This window comes from Meriones unguiculatus, chromosome 2 (assembly GCF_030254825.1).
Source record: "Meriones unguiculatus strain TT.TT164.6M chromosome 2, Bangor_MerUng_6.1, whole genome shotgun sequence".
NCBI lineage: Eukaryota > Metazoa > Chordata > Mammalia > Rodentia > Muridae > Meriones > Meriones unguiculatus.
In genome coordinates this window covers 101139987-101158048 of record NC_083350.1, presented here as the reverse complement: position 1 = coordinate 101158048, position 18062 = coordinate 101139987, and the positions used below count along the sequence as shown (strand labels likewise).

Below are 18062 nucleotides of genomic sequence, written 5' to 3'. Positions count from 1 at the left end.
TTCTGGCGTGCAGGTGTATATGCAGACAACATTGTATACAAAATAAATAAATATTTAATAATAATAATATAATCAAAGACAGGTGTTTTTACAGAAATGGTTTTAAAAGGTTCAGCTCTTCTTTTTTTTTTCAGCAAATTTAAGTTGCACTTTACTTTGAAATTATTCTATATGTAGAAATAAGCAGTCTACAAAGGAATATGGTCCCTTATATAATTAGAGGACAATTTGCAGGAGTCAGTTCTATCCTTCCACCCTCTGGGTTCCAGGGAGTGAACTCAGGTTGTCAGGCTTGCTGGCACATGCTATTACTTGCTGAGCCACCACTTTAGCCCCTAAAATTTTATTTTAAAGCACACTGATATCTTTGCAGAAAGCTTTAAACTTATAGAATATACAGAAATAATAACAGTCATAACAAAATTTCTGTCCATAAAACTATGACATATATTTTAAATGAAATTAGTTGCTTGGGCTCTTTTTAATATTTATCCATGTGTATGAACGTTTTGTATGCATGTACAGATGTAAACCATCTGTGCCTAGCACCCTCAGAGGCCACAAGGGAGCTTCGGGTCCCCTAGACCCACATGGGCGCTGAGAACTAAACCCAAGTTCCTCTGCAAGAGCAGCAAAACTCTGAACTGCTGGACCATCTCTCCAGTCTCCGACTCTTCTTTTACATGAAGAAATAACTTAAATGTGTCAAAGGGGTACACAGGTTCAGCGCACCATAAAAGAGATACTGACAAAGAAAGAAAACAAGCTGGTTCTGGTTTATTTATTCTACATAAAATATGAAGTGCCCAGATGACTACTGAGAAGGTGTGATTACGAAAACATTTTCTGCAGAATGTGAACTGTAATTAATGTATAGTTGCCTTGGGAGAGTAATTAGAAACAAGCTTAGAGCACAGCTCAGCAAGGCAAGGAAGCAGCTCTGTGTAAGTGCCATCTGCCTTGCAGGAAAGTTTCAAATGAACAACTATTTGCTCCGTGTATTCGTATTCTTTTACAAACACAAATATGCATACAAAGGTATATTTTCATTTTCTTAAATGGTTACCTCCATCGAGATCCGTCTGTGTATACGATTCCTGAGGCAAACACCTGTAGGTGACTGGACTTCGTCAGATGATGTCCCAGACGCTTGATCACTCTCACCATCTGATCCCATCTTCAGATTTTCATGAACAATATCTATATCAGAAAAAAAGCAGTGTACCTTTTAAAGGATAGATCTTACTATATAGTACAGTTCAGTATCATTACAAGTAAATACAGACAGCCAACAAACAGAAATCACAGTATTGAAAGACATCTATATTCTGGATACATGGGTATGTACTTAACAGACCAAAACATAATTGTCTTACAAGGGAAATCAGACCTCTCAGGCTAGGTGTGCTGATTAACTTGACACAAGCTAGAATCACCTGTGAAGAAGGAAAAGTCAACTGAGAAACCATCTCTATTACATTGCCCCATAGGCAGGCTTGTGGGGAATTTTCTTGATTAATGATTGATGTAATAGAGCCCAGCCCACGCTGGATCCTTATTTGAATAGGAAAGTAAGCCAATAAGTAAGTAAAGTTCCTCTCTGCCTCAGTTCCTGGCTCCAGGTTCCTGCCCAGGCGTCCCTCAAACAGGAATTGTGTAAACCAAATAAGCCCTTTCTCCCCAAGTTGCTTTTGATCATGGTGTTTTTATAGCAACACAAAGTAAACCAAGATGGAAATTGGTACCAGGATTGTGGGATACTATTGTGACAGAACTGACCATGTTGTTCTCAGGAAAGATTGTAAAAATGTTTAAAACTTTGAGCTGGAAAAGCAATTAGTGCTCGAAGCCTAATGGGATATTCTGTGGAAGATACGAAGGCTGAGAGCAACGCAGATGGCGCAGCCACAGTTACAGTGAAGATACCAAAACACTGGAGAGTCCAGGACTGTGGGAAAAGCACCAAGAACAGGCGTAGAGGAGAACCACCCTGACGCTGTGAGATGAGCTGCGTGTGCTACAGACGACACAACAGAAGACACCTAGCTGCCCAAGTCCCTTGGGGCCCAGAGACTCATGAGTGAATCCCAAATGATGAACATCCAGCTACAGGCCTTGATTTATACTATTAGATGCTGGATTTGTTCTGATTTAATTGTACCTGTGCCCTGGTTCTTCCCTCTTGGAATAAGAATTGCGCAACTTATTCTACTTTACAGAAGCTCAAATTGAGAAACCTTGGCTTTTTAAGATATGGATATTTTAAGAGACTGAGCTTTTTAAAACTATTTGAATATTTTTAAAACTATGGGGCTTATAAAGATATATTATATTTTATAGTTATATAATAATCATAGTATTAGTACGATATCTTGGGAAAAAAACAAGAAAGGAAAGGTTAGGGTTTAATAGTGATGTGTTTGTCAAGTTGACAAGAGGTTAATTGTATTGATTAGTTTTTTTGTCAGCTTGACTCAAGTTAGAGCCACTTGGGAAAAAGAGAAAGTCAATTGAGGAAATGCCTCAACCAGACTGCTCTGAAGGCAAAACTTAACAGTGATTTTTCTTGGTTAATAATGGATATGGGAGAGCCAGCCCACTGTGGGTGGCACCACTCCAGGCAGGTGGCTCTAGGTTATATGAAAAAGCTTAACAAGTCATGGTGAACAAGCTAAGTATTGCTCCTCGGTGGTCTCTGTTTCAATTCCTGCCCCCAGGTTCCTGCCCTGCTTGAGTTCCTATCTTGGTCTCTCCCTCAGTGATGAACTATGGGCTGGAATACATAAATCAAAAAACAAAAGTAAAAACTCTCTCTCCACATCGCTTTTGATTGTGGTGTTTCTCACAATACACAGAGAAGTATGATATCAAGTATGGTGGCACATGTGTTTAATCCCATCACCGGGGAGACAGACGTAGGAGGGGAAAATCTCTCCACGTTTGCAATTATGAAAAATTCTACAGGAAAAATAATTCAAGCTATTATCAAGAATTGAGTAAAATTTAAAGACTTCAAACAGCACTTGAGAATTATAACAACCTCTCATTTCTCAGATTCTAGGGATTCGAGACTTAAAAGAGCAGCTGATGTTTGATCGGGTAGGTGACTAGAGACCTGGCTTTTGCTTGTTGTGACTATTCTTTCATTAACTACCATTAGGTCAACAATAAAATGAAACTAACTTATAGAATAGTATTTTTTAAAAAATTTAAGAAGCTGCTACCCACCAGTAGCAAGACAGATGTGGTGGTATATGCCTGTAACTCTGGGACTAAAGGCAGAAGAACGGAGCAGGAGATGCTAAGCTGAGGCTGCACAAGAAGCTGTCTTGAGTGTGTCTTCCAAGCATTATTCACTGAATATCTCCCACGAAGCTAAGTCTGGGGTCTCTAAAATGTCAAAAATCTGCTGAGAGCTCTCAAGTTCAAGCCCTGCCTGGAGAAACCGGAAGGCCACGTAAGCTCAGCCCCACAGCATTTGCGTAGCTTGCTTAAAAGAGGCAGTAGGTTCAGCTCCCCGGCACTAACGAGCAAACAAAACAACCAGCCCTGTTGGACAAGGGCTGCCAAGCAAAGGTGTCAATCTCAGAGATGAATAAACACCAAGTACCGTCTGACTCAGCCAGGAGCTTGTTCACGCTAACAAACAAGCACAGATGTTTCGGTCCCCTTCAAGATAAAAGTGGAGTGAGATAAAGAAGGCCCATCTCAGAAATGTACTAATTTCTTAGAGGGTAAAGGACTCAGCTGACATGTGAAGACGTCAAGAACTAGAGAATACTTGCTTATTCAACTTTTATACCTCTTACCATAAAACTGATAAAGACATAATATACTTTGAAATTTAATCTACATTGCTAACATTTTCAGTATTTCTACCTTGAGACCGAGAGGCTCAAGAACAGATGTTTTTACATTGTTCCTGAACTAAAAATGTTTCTTGCATTTTAAAGGGTCACTACACACAGAAAAAGAATATGTAACAGAGACTACAGCTCATAAAAACCTAAAACATTTACTAACCAGCCTCTTGTCTATACAACCAACAAAACACAAGCCAAGACCTGATTTCTTGAAAATAAATACCCGCTTCATGGCTAACTTCAAATTATTGGCATAGTATTATTGGACACATGACACTGGAAATAAGCATGCAATGGCACACCATTACACAGTATTATCACTATTGACATGCAAATAACCCTCAGAGAGTAGATTGTAGACAGTAAAACAATTAGGGATAATGACTTTGGAGTACTTATTACCTTTGGTTTTTAATTTACCTAGATTAACTCTAAGCCTATACAATTTAAAGTATGACAGAAGCTATGTTTAACAATCAACTGTAACAGTCATCTCCCATGAACCAGCTTAAGACGATTCCAGCGCACCGTTCTTAGTGCTGTGCCTACAGGATCAAGGCACATTTCTCCCAGATGACACCACACTGTAGCGAGGCTTACAGTCTTAAAATTACTGAAATGAACCTGGAAGTCACTGTGGTAAGAAGTAAGCAAACAGCAGAATAAAATGTTCAGGAAGTTTAGGAAATAACAATTATCTAATGGGACAATGAAAGCTATATTTAAAATTATTTCTAAAATCAAACCATAATAAACCACTATCAAAAATGATTAGAGACATAAAATACAAAAAAAAAAATCCTTGCAGACTTTTTTTTCCAATTTCAAAGGACATAAAAGCAAAAGTCAAGCGATAATGTACTTTAAAAAAATTATTCAGGGCTGGAGAGATGGCTCAGTGGTTAAGAGTACTGTCTGCTCTTCCAATGGACCCAAGTTCAATTCCCAGCACCCACATGGCAGCTCACAACTGTCTGTAACCCCAGTTCCAAGGAATCTGATGCACACACTAATACACATAAAATTAAATAAATTATTAAAAAGGTTTAAAAAAATTTATTCATTTTTCATTTTATTTGCATTGGTGTGGGATCCCCTATAACTGTTACAGAGAGTTATGAGCTGCCATGTGGGTGCTGGGGATTGAACCCAAGCCCTCTGGAAGAGCAGCTGGTGCTCTTAACCACTGAACCATCTCTCCAGCCTACGATAATGTTCTTCTTGTACTTGGCCTTTATGTGGTAATGAACAGAAGAGCTGCTGAGGTGCTATCCCATTTTCCTGGATGAACAGACATGCAAACATTCCTTCTCTATGGGGTTAGCACCCTTCTTTTCTGCTATCCTTCTACTTTTAACCTGGTTTCTACATGAATAGAAGAAATCTGACAATGAAAGTGGCTGACTTTCTTCACACAACTAACACTCCAGTGTACATGTCCTAAAATCAGAAAGTTAAATGCAACAGACAAATAATCACATTACCTAATCTGCTTCCATTTCTGGGCATTGCCATAAAGGAACCAAGGCTTCCTCCAATGACACTGTGGGGTCTTCGCAATGGGGGCTTCTTGAAAGAGCCTGTGTACTGATGAAGGAAGGAATGCATACTGTGAGAAGTTGGAGGCCTGCCATTCTTCACAATAGGCTCTGTGGTTCACGGTATCCAAGAGTCATTCCACAATCATCCCAAGAGTCAGGATCACATGGAAAGATTAAGAAAACAAAACAAAACAGAAGGTTGTAATAGAGATCATTCACATGTAAACTCACTTCTTTGGTTATTATTCAAAGTGTTAGAGTTAAAATAAAATTTTTTTTCTATGAAAAAACATTTATAGAAAATACCTTAACATTTTAAGTTGGTCCAATGACAAAAACTGGTTAACAATTACTAATATGCCCCATCAGATTTTTATTAGCAAATTACTCACATCTGAAATTTATTTCCAAACTACTCCTTCATGTGCTGACTTGCCATGACTATCAAGTGTCTCAGGTTTATGTATGTGTATGACTATATCACACACAATCCTTACCTGAAGGCATCTAATTTATACCTCTATTACTACACATTCAGAGAGGTATGTCATCAGTGAATAAAACAGAAATACATAAGTATATATCAATATGAAGGCTGAAATTATTGGTCCAAATTTGGTATTTTGTTATATAAAGTATCTTTAAACATGCAAAAAACTATCACTGAGCAGAAACATCTCATAGTATACTTCAGAATCAGTTAGCTATGGACGAGAAAGAATCTTAGCAGTATTTGGTTGGAATAGCTATTTCAATTGTATTGTGTACACTCCTAAAAAGGAAACTGCTGATCCATATGGTAATTCTATGCTCAAATTTTAGAGACAAAGAAATTAACTAATCTTTGACAATTTTTTAAAAACTTAGGTATGGGAATTTAGCTTTGCAATACAGTGCTGGCCTAGCATGTGTGAGGACCCAAGTAAAATTCCTATGCTGTGAAAACAAACTAATAAATAAGTCAAAACAATTTTTCTCAGTTATCTTTCATTGTAGATATTTTACAAATACTTTATTATGCCAATCTATATTTAAATAAAGCTGTTTTTAAATTAGGGCCATATGTGTAAAGTGATTAACAACTTTAATCTTATTTTTACATACTGACTATAAATTCAATAGGTAAAATACAAGATTCTTCATTCCTGGATTCAATCCACCAGTCAACATGCAAACGTCCTAGCTACATAGTGTATTGTGAATTGTAATTATAGCAGAACACTTTTAACCGAGTTTGGCCTTCAAAGTGTGATACAGTTACTAAAATTACAAAAATCTCTCAAATTCTAGTTGGGATGAAAACCACAGCTAATGAAAGGCACCATGTAGGTTACAGTTCTTCTACAACGTTTATATAGCTAAGCCCTGTGAGCGTGTACTCCTCCATTGTTATAATATTCATGCCTATGTACAACAAGTGTAACAGGACTCTTGATGCATGTGGTCAAAATCAGAAGTTGGTCTGAGGCAGTTTGCTTGGAGAAATTACAAATGATTCCACTTATCCTTTAGCTAGCGTGGCTACTGTTTCAAACTAGACACTGGCTGCTTTTCTTTTATAAATTGATTATGTTACATGTTTGTGTTTTTTCCCCCCAAGACAAGGTTTCTCTGTGTAGCCCTGGCTGTTTTGGAACTTGCTCTGTAGATCATCCTGTCTCTGTCTCCCAAGTACTGAGAATACAGGTGTGTGCTACCGCTGCCCAGCTATGTGTAAGATTTTTAAAGAGGACAGTCTATGTACATTCTTACCTTGACATGGACTCTATCTCTGTGTGCAACCTATCTTATGCAATTCTTATGCTAAATACAAAACAGGAGAAAAGACAAACAAACTCTCTAAGGAAAGACTGTTTAGTACAGCTAGTAGGCACTGACGTGAACAAAACAAAACAAACAAAACAAAAAACCTTAGAATCCCTGTGAAAACTACTGATGAAATCCACATTACACACATGGAATAAGCAGCAACTGACTGTGGCAGTTCATGCCAAAGTAAAATAATGTCTGCCTATATCTTCAAGTACGATTTCAAGTCGCTCTGATGAGGAAGAATTCCAACAGCACTCCTATTTTTATTTTTTTATGATCTATTATAAATAAACAACATACTATTTTTAAAATATTAGCTATTTTCAACATTTCACCATTTCTTACAAACTAATCAGGTTTAAAGATAATTACCAAAATATTCCAGAAAACATTCAATTAGTTTAAATTGTTAATTAGCTCTCTAAAAAGTCAGTGCATCTTTCATGACTCAGTTTTAATAAAAAATTGTTTGTCTGGTAATCAGATAATCGCTAGGAAAGCATTTTAGAAGCCACCTGCCTTGATGCACACTGTCTCTCTCTTATTCCTGAGCATCACTGGCAAACACTGGCCAAAGTTTCTAGCACAAGAATAAAAAACTGGATTCAACTATTAATACCACCAAGAATCCAACAGGGGTCTAAGAGAAGTAGCTGGATTCTGCCCATGTACCCAGCAGACCCTCTTAGAAGAGGGTCACCTAGTACAAAATCACTCTCAAGATTTGAGCCAAATGCCAGCTTTGCCTCCTATATAGAATGATGTCCAGATGCAAGGACATCTCTGCCAATAAAACGGACAATGTTCAGCAAATGATTCATTTGCGGAAGAAAAGATCTCTGAAACCTGCGCAAGATTTCTCCCCAAAGGTGAAGCAGTATGCCAGTGCCTTAGTACATCCACAGCCCTAGACCATGACTGCTAATCTGCAGAATTCCTTGCCCCTCGCACCAGAAGCATTGACCTAGAGTGGGGGAGATGATCAGGCTTTTAAACACTGCCAGACATCCCTAATCAGAATTTCAAAATCAAGCAAAAGAGCTCCCCAGACAATGCAAACTGTGGCTCATTATCAGCCATTTTCATGTCCTTCCTGGTTAATAGGACATTCCTAGGGTTTTTTGGCTTTAAGTATAATATCCTTAGTCTAAAACTTTCACCGAGTTTATATTTTAATGCATCCAATTTAACAAATTACTTATTATTACAGCAAAATTTGTGTGCTACTACTTTGTATTGTAAAAGGCACTGTCAAATGAAACAATGTTTTTGTCTCTAAGTGTTCTCAACACTATGAACACAAGATAGCAAATGCACTCATCTGATAAACCCTGTAATCTATAAAGACATTCAATCTAAATCTAGACTATTATAAAACTATGATAAAGCTACAAACATTAATTTTACATTACTATCCTGTCTTATTTAACATAAGTATTTAAATTTTAATTTACAAACAGTTACTTAACAATTAGTATAATTTCACAGAATATATTCTTACTTAAGAACTAGTAAAAATAGAAAGGGAAGAGGTAGGAGACTAAGTACACTGGCAGTATTGGGATGAGAGCAGAATATATCATTAGCCAGTCAGTCTTCTGTTTCCCAAGAAACCAAAGAACTGGATAAACAAGAGCAGCGTATCATCTGGACAGCAGATTTCAGTGTCTCTGCAGTAAGCACGCCCTCCCACGCAGATGCTCACCGTTGTCTTTGCTACTGCTTTCCTCTATCGTCATCTGCTCGGCCAGCTCCGACAGCGACTCATCGATAGTCTGGCTTCCCCTGAGCGTGAGGGACAGTCTCCTCTTAAACTTTTTCATCCTATCAGTCGGATGTGACTTAAAAAATTCTGAAAGTAAAGAATAAACAAAAAAAATTCAAGTTTTAAATATTAGATTGCTCAAGAAAAATGTCATTCTGGGCTCAAAGGGTAGGAAACACAAATACAAACTTGTAACTGATAACTTCATATATGATCACTCCCTACTATATATTTACTATAATTTTTTTTAAAAATCGACATTAATAAAAATATGAAACCACACACATTAAAAGGTTAAGTATTGCAACTACAGTCTAATATAACCTAATATGGTTTCTCTTCATCTCCAAGCTCTAAAATCTTAAGACATGCTGTTTAGTGAGTCTGTAAAGCAATCATGGTTAACCATAGCTCGGGTTAGTCTTGATAACATCTCTTCCACTTACCGTCATCCTTCTATTCAGCGGTGTCTCAACCCCGATTGCACCCATCTATTGTTGTGCTGTTCACTTTTTCAGTTATAGAACTCCACCTGATTCTTTCCAATAGATTCCAGTTCTCTAGTGAAATTCTCAGCTTCAGTATGTATTTTTATGAACTTATCAATCACCATATTTCAAAGGTCCTGTTTATAACCCTTGGTCTATAGAACCTGTTGATGTGTTTCCGCTGTTTATTTTTCTCTCTTTGCTGTGTTTTACTGAATGCAGACATTATGTGTGAATGATGATGTGAGGCTGGAGGGATGTACAGGCTCCAGATTCTGCTTTCTTCCTCCACAGAGGCTGTATCTGTTTTTCCTAGGTGGAGATCCACGTAGAAACAGATCAGCACATGAACTCAACCCAGTGAAGGACAGAGATTGCTGGAGACCAAATCTCCAACACTCAAAAAGTTTGACTTACTTGACTACTGTCACGTTTATGGTTAGGTCCTTCAAGGGACTCCAACTGTAAATCTATGGCTGGAATTACACCATTGGAAGTTGTTAAATAAAATATATAAGTAAATACGTATAAAATATTAAAAAGAAAATATATAAAAATAAATAAAAACAGAGCAGTGGAGGCTCTATTCACTGTCCTCAGTTACTTTTTGCTCTTCTCTTATATCCTGCTCACACTTTATCCTCCCATTGAGATCAGTTTAAAGGTCGTTGACTTTTAAAGTCAATTAACTCACATAGAGTAGAAATACAGTGTCTCCTTCCAGTCCCTCCTGAATCCCTACTCAAGTCTGGACTGACTGAGTACCTTTTATACCTTCACAATGATCTCACTCCCTAGCATTTCTAGTAGTTTCAGCAGGACTTCAGGTTGCTTAGCATTTAAAGTCACCCCAGCATAGGCAAAAATGAAAGCATTTCTGTGTGTTAGGCAAGATAATATACAGATGTCAAGAGGAGGCAGCCTAGTTAGCTTAAGTTGATTCCAAAGAAACATGCTAGTTGCAGACATGCCCTAAACACGTCAGCTGGAGACACATCCTAAACATGCTAACTGTAGACATATCTTCCACATCCTACAGACACAGACTACATGCTAACATTCTAAACATGCTACACATCCTAAACCTGCTAACTGTAGACATCCTAAACGCTGTATCTATCTGCTTCATTTCTCATAATTGCACCTTTGGACACGGCTCTACCGTGACAGTAATTCAGGACATCTGTTTCAACATCTTAGAGAGTTAAGGTGAACTAAGTTACGCTCAAAGCTGTCACTTTGTTTCTCTAAGACTTCATGCTAGCTCTAGGCAAGGTGGCTCACAACTATAATCCCCACACTTGACTCATGCTAGTTCCAGAACAATATGGGCTATACAGTGAATTCCCAGGGTGACTGGAGCTACAGAGTGAGATCTTCTCAGAAGTCAAAGAACAAAAACAAGGGCAGCAGCAGCAACAACAACAATAAAGAGACAACACTACAGAGGCCTTCCTTTCTAAGGTTCAAGAAGTGCTAAGCCAGCAGGACTAACTAAGCAGGCTCAGGTACTTAACCCTACATAGTCTGAGGGAAAACTCGTCTGTGAGAGGCTTCTGGAAAAAACCAATAAGCCCATGGAATACTGCCCTTGTTATGAGTGTCTCTATATAGTTGACACTAAATCATACCAGATAATTATTTTCAGTGCTGAGGATCAAACCCAGTACCTCAAAACCCAGTCCTCAATACTCAGTCCTCAAGCCAGATGTAAAGCCAACCGACCTGCCCAACAAAAAATGATATAGGAAGGGTTTCAGGGTAGAGTGAAAGGAGAAGGAATATAACTAAAAGGAATACTATATACTATAAACTGTATAGCCAACTTACAATGATCATTAGAAAAAGCAAACTCAGGCTGGAGAGATGGCTCAGTGGTTGGGAGCAAGGGCTGCTCTTCCAGAGGACCCAGATTCAATTCCCAGCACCCACATGGCAGCCCACTTCCAGGGGATCTGATACCTGACACCATCTCATAGACATTCAGGCAAAACACCAATGCATGAGAAATAAAAATAAGTAAAAATTTTACAGAGCAGACAAAAAATAGAGAACTTGAATACACTGCACGTTTAATGTATTAGACCCAACAGACATACGCAGAATATTTCATTGAACAATAGTATATACTAACTCTTCTCAGGTGTGCACAGAGCACACTGCAGACAAGACCACAAAACAAACTCTGAATACACTGGGTTTTCGTTTTTAGTGTTAAACCCAGGGACATGTACATAGTAGGCAGGGCCTCTACTACTGAGCTATATCCCTGGAAGAGACGCTTAAAGTTGTCCTTCCCTTCACACACACGCTACGGCATTCAAGTGCCACATACACAAATAAACAGACACAATTTAAAAAGAAACTGGGAATATTAGTGTTGATTTAAATAAACAAGAATATTTAAAAAAGCTTTAAGAATTATGTACCAGAATGTGAGTAACCTAATAAAGTGAACGAATATCCCAGAAACATGCAAACATCAACACTGACTCTCGAAAAAGCACAACTTAAGTAGAACTCTAACATCCATAGTGAACAAATTAATGCCACAGAAGTAGGTCAAGGACAAGATATATTCACTGGTGAGAGATTCTTTCTCAGAAAGAAAAGTAGATAGCTCTTGAGAAACAGCACCCAAGGTTGAACTCTGACCTCCACAACCATGCCCACATATGCACACACGTGTATGTACACCATACACATACACTCACACACAAAAAGATTTTAAAATATACAAATCATTGGGCAGTGGTAGCACACGTCTCTGATCCCAGGACTTGGGAGGCAGAGGCAGGTGGAGCTCAGAGTTCAAGGATAGCCTGGTCTACAGAGTGAGTTCCAGGACAGCCAGAGTCACATAGAAAAACCATGTTTCCAAAGACCTAGATAGATTAGATAGACAGATGGAGATAGACAGACAGATAGACAATGTTAAAAAAAAATAAATCCTTAGGAGTTATCTAATAAGATAGGCATACACTAAAAACAAAATAAAACAAAAATGTTGACTAAAGCTCAAAAAGATGTATGTAAATAAAAAACTACCTCTTTTCCTGGACTAGAAGACAAATCTATTAAGACAATTCCTCACAAGGGATTCCCATATTCAATACATTCCCAGTCAAAAGCCCAATTATTTTTTTTTCTTAAATAAGAACACGCCCTAAAATTTATCCCGAAGGACCTTGAACAATCATAATGATCTTGAAATAGAAGGAAATTAGAGCGCTCCTATAACTACAAAGTCTTTTGAAACACTACAGTAATGAAACATTGTATTACTTGTATCAGAAGTAACACAGGACTGAGAACCCAAACAAACCATCAGGACAGTCTTTCTAGCAACAGTGCTGGGAAAATCAGAAATTCTAACAGAATACAGTGAACTTGGGCTCTTCTGCCGTATGCAAGAGTTAACTCAAAATAGCTAAAAGAAAACAGATGAATGTAAACCTAAGCATTAAAACTATGTAGCTAAACCCAAAAAATTCTTGTGGCTGGTGAGATGGCTCAGCTTGCCACCAAGCCAAGCCTGATGACCTGAATTTGGTCTCTAGAGCTCATGTGATAGAAGGAAAGAACTAAGTCCAGGAAGTTGTCCTTTGACCTTTACACTTGTACTATGGCATGTGTCGTGTCCCTCCCTCCCAGGTCCAAGAGTCCTCACACATCACAGGATAGTGCCAACATTCTTGGTTATCCTCCAAAACTTGAGAAATGACGTTATTGCCTAAGATAGCAACCATATATGGAGAAAACAAGCTGGTACTGACCTGAAAGCGTCATCCCTACTGGCTAGCTTTCACAATGCTAAAAGATCTTATGCATGCTACCAGAGCAGAAAAGTAATCATTAGGCTTACCCTGGTGTGAGCCCAGTAGATTACAGTAACAACCAGCCTGACAAGACATGTCCACTGATCCAATAGTGGCATGAATATCATGGAAGGAACCAACTACTTTCTGTTGCAATTTAAGGCCTGCTCCACAAGATGAAACCCATATCTGGCCAATAGACAGATCAGATTCTGGGAGAGAATTTACTACTATTTTGCTGAATGGACAAAGTAGTAAACTAACTCCTAAAGATCTATAAGTATACATATAGATTGAAACATCTCAACTTTATCAGAGATGCCTGTTTTCAGGAGATGCCCACAACCAGCCAAGTAGGTAGAATAGGTTATAGAGAATAAGAGACTGAAGAATGTCTACTCCTGAAGAACATACTGCTCTCCCTCCTCCACAGGCTCAGGGATCATTGTGAAAGAGGGAACAGAAAAAGTGGAAGAGCCAGAGGAGGTAGAGGAATTCGAGGAAACAGTGTCTTCTGGACACAGTAGAGTAGCTACACATATGGTACCCTAACGGTTGTGACACCATACACAAAACCTATGCAAGCCTAAAACCAAGGTAGTGGGGAGAGAGCAGTTGGACACAGTTTCACCCTGAGTCAAGGCTAATAATCCTTAGCTGCTAGAGAACAGAAGGGTCAGTTTTCTCTAAAAGTGTAACCCCTAATAAGTTAGATAAATCATAACCCCAAATCCTCAGGATTTTAAAAGATAATGTTTTTTTTACAAGAAGTTTAACACATTTTCTTTAACATATTTTCAAATATATTGTTTACCAGTCAACAGGTTAAAATTTAAAATATAGTTAAAATCTGACTTTAAAATCTTCAAAATGCAGCTACTTTCTCATTGTGAATAAAGTCCCCACAAAGGGGATTTTGTTTTAAAGAACTGTTCAGTTTTAGTGAATTCAGAAAGTAATCTAGTTAGAAAAGTCATCTATTGCTTATGATCATCATAATCTCACTCAATAAAACCAAAAGAACTATTGGAAAAATTGGGGGGGGGGAGAGGAAAATAAAAGCACATTAAAAAGGAAGCACAATAACAAACATCAGAAATCATTTTATCAATGAAACAAATTCTTTAATTATGTTCTCCAACTACACTTACTTTGCCAATTCCTCTTTGATTAAAAGAAAAAAAGTGACTTCAGGAGCTGAAGAGTTGTGTTGCAGTATATCATGAACCCTGAGACTGTGAACTGTAAAAACCTGTTTCTAGTTGTGGGGTGGCTCATCCCAGCACACAACTTTAATCCAAGAGTTTCCTGTTAACTGTAAATAAGTACTTGTGATTTTGGCTCGGCCCTAGCATACACTTTTAATCTAATAGCTAAATAAAGTCAACCCTAGGTCAAGAGACAGAAAGGAGGACCACTGAGAGAAGAGTATCCAAGGCAGGGTTGAGGAGAAGTAGCTTTTCCGCATGGGATGGGAGCTGAAGAGAAAGGGCTTTTCCCTCTGGGATGTGAGCTGATTGGAAGGTCCGCTGGGTGCTTTGTCTGCCTCTCTGAGCTAATAGGCTTTCACTCAACATCTGGCTCCCGAGTCTTTATTGGTAAAATTGAATGATTGGGATTTCTTTTTTCTTTTTCTTTCTTTTTTTCTTTTTTTTTTTTTTTAAGAACAACAGAGATGGATCAATGGTTAGGAACACTGGCTGCTCTTCTGGAGGACCCAGTTCAATTCCCATCCAGTATCCACATGGCTGCAGATCACAACCATCCATAATAACAGTCCAAAGAGATCCAATGTCCTCTTCTGACCTCCAAGGACAGTAGGCACACAGATGGTACACAGATATACATGCAGAAAGAATACCAATGCACATAAATAAATAAAATTAATTTTAAAAAGTAACTTTAAATCATAAAACCAGAAGTTTACTGAAAGATAAAGCATCATTTTAAAAATAATCACTCTGATAATGATCTCCTATGCTTTAACATCAATCACCACCTATGGTGGATGGTAAAACACTACAATCTGATAAAAATTTCCATTTCTCCACTATAAGTCAAAAGTAAATCTCTCCTCCTTTTCTTCAATATTGAGGATCAACTGTACTCCATTACTGAGTTACATTCCTGTTTAAGACTGACATTTTTATCAAAATAGAGCCTTGGATAGGTAACACTTTTACAAAAATAAACATAAAAGTGTTGCTTAGGTCAGCAGTTCTCAACTTGTCGATTATGATTCATAACAAAATTACAGTTATCAAGTAGCAAGGAAAATAATCTTATGATTGGGGGTTACCACAACAGGAACTGTATTAAAGGTTCACAGCATTAGGAAGGTTGAGAACCACTGGTTTAGCAAATAAATGTTTACAATGTTTATGTTGAACTAAATGACTAAAAGATACATTTCATGATAGTTACTGAATAGGTAAAAGCAAGAAGAACACACAGAAAATTAGTGTCAATGTTTATGAAATTAGGGTAGCAGATATTAGCTATTGTATAAATATATACATATAAATGCATAACATGAAGAGACATATAAGGCTATGTCATGAGCCAGGAATTATGACTACCATAATTCTGTGTAAATTATCAAAAACTGTAGTAATAAGTTTAGAAAGTATTGGGAATAAATAGACATAATTAAAAATTAACAGATTAAAAATATGACAAAATACACAACACTTTGTTTCGTTTTTTGTGTGTGTGACAGAGTTTTTCTGTGTAGCTCTGGCTATCCTAGCACTCACTCTGTAGGCCAGGCTGACCTCAAACTCAGAGATATGCCTGCTTCTGCCTCCCAAATGCTGGGATTAAAGGCATAAGTCACCATGCCTAGCTTAAACAACATATTTTAATAATAAAAAGAAGCCTAAAGCCAAAAGGACTGGTTTATTTCCTTCAATGATACTAAGTAACTATAATCTCAGGCTACTGATGTAACAGTGTGTTTTTTCCTTAAAGATCTAATTTTATTATTATTTTTTTAATATGTGTATTCCGATGTGTCTGTTGAGGGGTCCTGTGCACATGCTAACAGAGGTCGGAGCCCCAGAAACCCCTGGTGCTAGAGTCACACAGATGGTTGTGAACCATTTGGGTGGGATAGGGAAGGCATTGGTCTGTTCCTTAGCACTGGGGGTGGCAGAGAGGATACAGGAACTTGAGGATTGAAAAGGAAAGGGAAGAGACAGATTATTATGAAAGCAGGAATCATACATAGCTGAAGAAATAAGAAAGTAGCTGGAATTATTACAACTCTGAGCCTTGAAACAGAAACCTATGAAAGTGAACCTCTGAAAGGAGGAGCTGTTAGCAGGACACTAGAAACCGAAAGGCCTGGAGAAGGGGCTCAGCAGTAGCCACATGTAGCTCTCCCAGGAGGACATGCCTAGTGGTGCTCATTTTAGCTGGGTGATCAGACTAGTTCTACGAACATGCAGAAACTGGGCACTGGGACCATTCGCCTCTCTGCTCCTGCCGGGGCAGAGCTCTATGGCTGAGGAGACAGTGAGAGGCAAATGGGAGACAATCCTGTTTTTCCTTCTAATTTCCTCTTCTCCCAGCCATACTTTCTCTTGGCAGAATGTAACAAGGGACTGGAAGCAAAGGAGAGACAGCTTCAGTTCCTCCACTCCACACAACACAAACTTAGCATAAGTCTGAGGTTATGAAAAAATAGATCAACAGTCAGAACCACTTGCACAATTTTATTTCTCCATTTTTATGTACTTAGAATAGTGGTTTGCAAATGTTAGTTATAAAAGTCTAGCTAAGAATGTTTTGATATTTTTCTTATGAATTCTGAAGTAATTACAAAACCAAACTTTGAAGAAAATAACCTTTTCTACTTCATTGTAGAAACAAAGAACAGATCTTATAAAACAAAATCAGAAATTCAAGAAAAAAATGATTAAGTCCCAATTTGGCATCTACATGGAAACTTTAAATTCCCATCTATTCAACATTCACTGGAGGAAAACATTAATGAGGATTAATAAAAGGTCTGAACTGTTAAAATTTTAGGTGAATTCTATTCCATTACTTTCAAACTTAAGTCATTTTCCCCTTTAATCTAAGCCTTATTTATCTTTATATCTTAACTGGCTGAAAGGTTGTCTTTCTCTGATAATATTTAATGTTTGGCATGTTAACCATACCTACTAAAACCTAAGACATCAGCAATTACTGATCACAAATCACTGTAAACTCTAGTAAGAAAAAAATGCTGTATATTAAACTACATGTTTATGGGTCCTTTTACAGATATTTAAGTCAGTGAAGTGTTTTTTTCATATTCATAGACTACTGTAGTGCTAAGGGAACATCACATATATGCTTATATGTAAAAGCAATCATAGAAATGATTCACAGATACACCCCTTACTTATAGTCAAATTTCATAACTTTTCTAGTTTTGAGATGAAGTAAATATGTCACCAATTAGCATTATTATAATTAGCATTCCAAGACAATTATCTCAAGAGGGGTTCCATGGGATAAGTCAAGGGTTCCATGAAATGCTACTTACATAAGCTATTTTAACTGAAATAACTGAAATAACTGTTTCAAGCTTTGCATATCTACACAATGTGGAAGTTCACAGTGTTGGGTGACCACGCAGTCCTATTACAGCAATTTCCTGTGGTGCAACCCCATGAGATAGGAACTGCTACCAAGATAGACTACCAATGTAGTCCCAGAATTTAGAAGGCTGAGGCAAAAGAGCATCCACAAATTTGAGGTCAGTTTGAGTTATACAGTGAGTT

At 37.7% G+C, this 18062-nt stretch overlaps 1 protein-coding gene across 1 annotated transcript in view; it reads right to left on the bottom strand.

The window, feature by feature from the left end:
• Cdk17 (cyclin dependent kinase 17) overlaps positions 1–18062 on the bottom strand; it is a 78723-nt gene that overhangs the window by 21758 nt on the left and 38903 nt on the right. Inside the window, exons 2-4 of the mRNA XM_060377922.1 lie at positions 8922–9068; positions 5348–5512; positions 1067–1200 (exon numbers count right to left, since the gene is read on the bottom strand). Coding sequence (XP_060233905.1) covers positions 1067–1200; positions 5348–5512; positions 8922–9039 — 417 coding nt within the window. The 5' untranslated portion in view covers positions 9040–9068. The remainder of the gene's footprint in view (positions 1–1066; positions 1201–5347; positions 5513–8921; positions 9069–18062) is intronic.